Raw genomic sequence first — 5,988 nt, 5'->3', positions numbered from 1 at the left:
GAAAAAAAAAAGTGGAAGACAAAAGAAAGCTAGAGAGAGAAAAAATGGAATCTCCACATTCTCTCTCTCCTTTCTCACACACTCACACACCACCCAAAACACACACTAATGTGCAATCTTTACACACACCAGCCGGTGACTTGGAAGACGAGGAGGAAGGGTCGACCGGCGATGGGACGGTGGGGAGGAGGATGGCCGGAGTCAGGAGGCCGGTAGTGGAGAGATTTCCCGAGTTTTTCATACGAGGTGCGAGAAAAATGAAGAAACGGCTGTTGAGAAAATGATGGTGGCCGGTTTTTTTCCGGCGATAGAGGATGAATCAGCGATTGGGGGATTAAAGGGGGCTTCGCTGGTCCAGAAAGATCAAAGTTTCGCCATTGAAATCAACGAGAAAAAAGGCCAAACGCAGCAGTTTTTTCAGGAAGATGAAAGGTTTGGTTTTGTTGGTTCTTTTCCGCCAATTGAGGGTTTCAATCGATCTTTGGAGACGAAAGGAAACATTCCGAACAAAAAAGGAGGAAGTTTGGTCTCTGTTTCGTCGGGGTTAGGGGCGCCGCCATTTTTGGGTTTTGGTGAAGCTTCTTCAACCTCCATCAATGGCGGACAAGGGACTGTTGCTTCACCTCACGACTTCAAAATCTCAGAGTTCTTATTCCTTGCGAATAGAGTCGTGGACGGCGGAGATATTGCTGTAATAGAGGCACTGGCGGCGCTCAAAACTCGATGGGAGGAAAAGTTCGGCCCTGGCAGAAATTTGCGAAACCTTTTTGGCCGGCGACGATGACTAGAAAAACTTTTGGCCGTGGAACTCTCAAAGCTCGCCACTATCTCCTTGGGCCGGCAACGGAAACGCGACGGGAGGATTTAAGGGCTAGCGGGTCGACGGAAAATGGCTCGCCGCCGCTTGGAAAAAAATCCCAGATTCCGGCGCGGTTACGTGACTCTTCTTTCGGCAACCAAGGTAATGAAACAGTAACTGAGACGAGTGAGAAACTGGCCGGAACGATTTTCCAGCAAACTGGCGAAGGTCCGGTCACTTTTACGACGAACAGTAACGTGCGATGGGCGGCTAACGTGGATGCCACGGTGGAAAGGGCTGGAGCTAAGGTGGTCGGCGCTTTGGGTGACATGGAGGTTGACTTGGCAAGTGAGAGGGCTGCTGACATCAGCCCTATTAGGGCTGATGTCATCACTACTGCAAGGGCTGCTGGCATCAGCCCTATTAGGGCTGACATCATCATTGATGCAAGGGCTTACATCAGCAATTACACAGTTGCTGAGGTCAGCGATGCTAGGGTCATCAGCGATGACACAGCTACTGACATCAGCATTTTTGTGGGGAAAAAACAGCATTTTCATGACATGACAAGGAAAAAGGCTATCGGTGTTCCCGTCCAAACAGGGTTGTACGTTGGGAATATCCCGTTGCATACATGTCCTAAAAATGCGACTTCGGATGACAAAATTGCGCATGTTTTCAATAATTCTTAGCGAAAAACTTTGTCGTATGTGGAGCCCACTGTGCAAAATGGTGAGGTGATTGTTCGCCCTTCTTTGGAAATTATTCGGGATGGATCGAAACGATGGAAGGCCACGGTAGTTGGACATTTTCTCGGAAAAAAAAAATCATATTTCCACCACCTGAAAGAATTTGTCACGTCAATATGGCCGGTGTTGCGTGATGTCACTGCTACGACAAATAAGTTCTTCTTCTTCCAATTCAAATCAGTCATAGATATGGAAGAAGTAATTGAGGGTGGACCATGGCTATTTCAGGGACAACCGATCGTCCTTTAGAAATGGGAGCCAGGAATAGCAATGCGAAAATTGAAACATACACAAGTCCCCGTCTGGATCAAGCTAAGACACCTTCCGGTAGAGTTGTGGACTACGAAGGGATTGAGCACAGTGGCGAGTGGAGTCGGAAAACTGTTGTAGCCGGATGCCATAACGAGAGCATGCACGAGACTGGACTTCGCTCGTGTATGCATCATGCTAGACATCACCTCGAAATTACCAAATCATATCATTATCATGACCCCAGATGAGAGAGGAGGGAAAACACCATGCAAAGTCGATGTCAAATATGAATGGGTTCCGCCGAAGTGTACGGGTTGCATGAGCTTGGGCCACTCTATCAAAGACTGTCCATTGACGAAACCGGCTAAGCAAACCAAACCATCAGTGTCTGTATATGTACCCAAAGTAGCTGGGACGGATACCTAGGAGGGAGGAGAATTTCACTATAACGTTAAGGGTTCCACAACCAGAAACTCCTCGGAATTCTTTCAGGCTACAGGTGGAAGAGAGCGAATCACTACCATTGGACACGCATGCATCTCCAACTCAATGTGGAGACAAGAGACGAGAGGATAAAGGCAAGTCATTGGTTATTTTTAATACTTTTGATGCCTTACAAATGCTTGAGGATGTAGATGAAACTACTGAATCCAAGCAGCCCCAAGCAAGGTGATCCATGTTGAATATGGCAGTTTGGAATATTCGTGGCCTGACCAAAAGGGACCATCAGCTAGCAGTGAAAGATCTTGTTGCTGAGTTCAGGTTACATTTCCTTGGTCTCCTTGAAACCCATATTCCTTTGAATAATGCTTCTCAAATTTAGTCTTTTTTATTACCCCAATGGAAATGGTTTGTTGATTATATGACGACGGGGAATCGTATTTGGATTGCATGGGATGATAACTTCATTGATGTTAATGTGGTTGAGTTGGGTACACAATTTATACACTATCATGTTACTATTCGAGCACTTCAGGAATCAGTTGATGTTACCATCATTTATGGGGCCACTAAGGTAGCGGACAGACGAGAACTCTGGGACTCTCTGACGACATTGGCCAGACAATGTGTGGATACCCCGTGGTTAGTTGGGGGTGACTTTAATGTTGTTCGGGACCTTAGTGAGGTTTGTGCAGCTTATGGAGACATACGGCTGGCAATGGAAAAATTTAATAATTGCATCCAGAATGCAGGATTGCTTCCTTTACCCATGCAAGGAGAATAGTACACATGGCACAATTGCAGTGAAAGCCCCCGGAATCTATGGAAACGATTGGATAGGATACTCATTAATGACACATGGATCGATCGTTTCCCCACTTCATCTTACTCGAGCCGGACAAAATGCATAAAACCCCCCTGTGTTTTAAAAAGTATGCAAAAAGCACCCCCTGTTTTCAGAATAGGCTAAAACCCCCCTCATATTTTGTTTTAGTCAGCAAAAAACCCCCATTCTATTAGAAACTAACGGGAGGTGGAGAAGACGCGCGTCTGCTGCGTTTGGTAGTATTTTTCTGTGATTTAGGTTGATATTTAATGACTTTTTAGACCAAAATACCCCTCTATGAGTCTATATAACATGCAAAGGGGTTTTTTGCTTGTTTTGTATCTTCCTTTTGCCATTTCTCCCCCAAAAAAAGGTATGAAACTATTTCTTTTTTCTCTTTTATTTTATTTGTTCAGTTTAATTTTGGTAGAATGAGCTATTCTAGGAAATCCCCTTCAAAAGAAATTATAGATTTGAGATATAAAAATCCAAAGTGCTTTTGTCAAAGAAATGCCGCTATTGGAGTTGTTTGCTTTTGTCAAAGAAATGCCGCTATTGGAGTTGTTGGTCCGACAAAAGAAAGTGAAGGAAAATTGTTCTGTAATTGTAGAGCTGGACAATGTAATTTTTTTAGTTGGTTGGAACCAATCAGTGTATCTCGTACAAACTCACAAAGTTTCCAAATATCAGAAATGGAAGAAGAGGTGGAATCAAATTTAAGAGGTATGAAAGAGAAATTTTCTGAACTGATCTCTGTATGCGAAGACCTGACTGGCAAAGTGAAGCAGCTTGATGGCAATCAAAAAATGTTAAAGGCACTAATTGTAGCTATTTTATTTTGCATGATTGTTGTATTATTTAAATGAATTTGTCAATGCAATGTTGTTAAGTGAATTTGTTAGTGTAATGTTAATGAACCTATAATATAAATAAAAAATAGCAAAATGCATCAATGCATCATCACAATTTCCCAACAACAAACAACAAAAACAACCATCATGAATTTTATTTTACTTCAAACTGGACAAAGTGCATTCACGGAAACATGTACACAACTAGATTTTCATCCTGATTTACAACTATACATCCAAAAATTCTAATTTGCAACCATCAGTTTTGCAAAATCCATCACTAAAACATCACAAAATAGATAAAAATTGAACCTCAATTGCACCTCATACATTTCTTGTGGGCTTTGATGTTCCATCAGGATTTTCATCATTTTTTTTGGTTTGTCCTGGCCTATATGAGTTGGCCAAACCCTTGATCAGTGAAGAAATAGATGGATTTCTCTCTGCACAACATTTTCTCTTGAATTGGGAGGATTGATCTGGAGCATCTTGTTGTTGTCTCTTAAGCAATTTAGTTGAAGAAGATATTGGCTTTTTTTGCTTTCTAAGAGCTTTAGGTTTTTGCTGTAGTTGCATGAAATTATTTTAGTCCAAAGTAATAAAGTTAAAGGGACATATACTCAATGAAACATTAAGGAAATTACCTGATAAGCTGTTGAGGATTGTGGATGTTCTTGTTGGACAGGTTGTTGAGTTATTTGCTCTGAATGAACAATCTAAAACACAGTAAATGAGACACTGGTGTGAACAAATAAACCAGTAAATTCTACTTTATTAATACAACAAGTGGCATACCTGTTCATGTGATGGTTTATGCACATTCAATCCTCTAGTGATAGTCTCACCTAGTGCTGTTCTGCTACTCTGTTTAGGAATCTATAAAATAGATTTTCCATTATAAAAACCTCATAAATTGAAGCATGGTTGGTATGCTAAAATTATGTACCTTAAAAGATTGTCCTGGGGCTGTTTGAGGTGGTAGCTGAAGTGGAATTGGTGGCTGAACTGGTAGTGGGGGCTGAACTGCAATTTGTGGCTGAAGTGGAAGTGGGGGCTGAACTGCAATTTCGGGCATGGAATCTTGAGATGGTTGGGAATAAATTGGAGGTACCTGCAGCACAAGACAAAGAGTCAAAAATTGGTGTATGACAGTCAAAAAGCTGATATTAAATTAGTATTACCTCTTCTTGAATTGTCACATTCTCATCAAAAGGTGGATGGGGTGGGGTACTAGGTCTTCTAGATCCTGATGCACCATGTGACTTGCTGGATCTTTGTCTGCCTTGGTTGGGATTCTGCAAAGACATAATTAAAGTAAGACAAAAATAATTAAAGCTATTAAATAATATATGTTAGATAATAAATGAACAAATAATAATTAAAGTAAGGAAAAAATTACTTGCTTGAATTTGGAATTGGGGTGTGGGGGATTTGTGCAACTTCTTTTATTCTACCCTTTTCTCATACATATTGCACAAGTGTGGGCAAGACCTCTTCTTGAAGTTGTTTCCCTCACATCATTTGCATCCTTCCTTCTGCATTTTTTTGGCCTTCCCATCTTGATTACTACATCAGGAGGATCCACTTTTCCAGTTTTTGAATCTTCAAAATCATGCATCCTTGGCACTGGGTGGATCATGTGGTTGTATACCTTTAAATACACTTTCTTCTTGAAGCATTCATCAATGAAATCCTTCACTTTCAGCCTGTGATAATCAATTGCAACTGTAACGTCCGTAGAATTTTTTCACGTAATTGGGAGACTAATTGATAATTATTAGAAATTTAAATTTAATTAGTAAATGAATTATAGATTGAATTTGAGATATAATAAAACTTGAATGGATTAAATTCAAGTTCATTATAATATTTGGAGGCAAATTATATTAATTAAGAAAATTAGAAAGGACGTAATGAGTATTTTGAGAAAAGTTTAATTAAATAAATAAAATAATAATATATATATACAAATAAACGTATCATAATAGTAATAATAATGATACTATATAAATATATGTATTTAATATAAGAAAGGATGGGGGTGCCCACCGCCCAACCTCTCATATATAT

At 40.4% G+C, this 5,988-nt stretch overlaps 1 protein-coding gene across 1 annotated transcript; it reads right to left on the bottom strand.

Annotated features, from left to right (window-relative positions):
* Positions 1-4,111: 4,111 nt before the first annotated feature.
* On the bottom strand, positions 4,112-5,624 carry LOC110011482 (pollen-specific leucine-rich repeat extensin-like protein 1; the record flags this gene model as incomplete). Its single annotated transcript, XM_020691646.1, has 6 exons — positions 4,112-4,482; positions 4,563-4,634; positions 4,714-4,794; positions 4,865-5,029; positions 5,100-5,213; positions 5,435-5,624. Coding segments are annotated over 6 exons (862 nt in total), but the record flags the coding sequence as incomplete, so codon positions are not given.
* Positions 5,625-5,988: the final 364 nt, after the last annotated feature.

Source organism: Sesamum indicum, unplaced genomic scaffold (genome assembly GCF_000512975.1).
Source record: "Sesamum indicum cultivar Zhongzhi No. 13 unplaced genomic scaffold, S_indicum_v1.0 scaffold00622, whole genome shotgun sequence".
In the NCBI taxonomy this organism is placed as follows: Eukaryota; Viridiplantae; Streptophyta; class Magnoliopsida; order Lamiales; family Pedaliaceae; genus Sesamum; species Sesamum indicum.
This window is presented reverse-complemented; position numbering and strand designations above follow the sequence as displayed.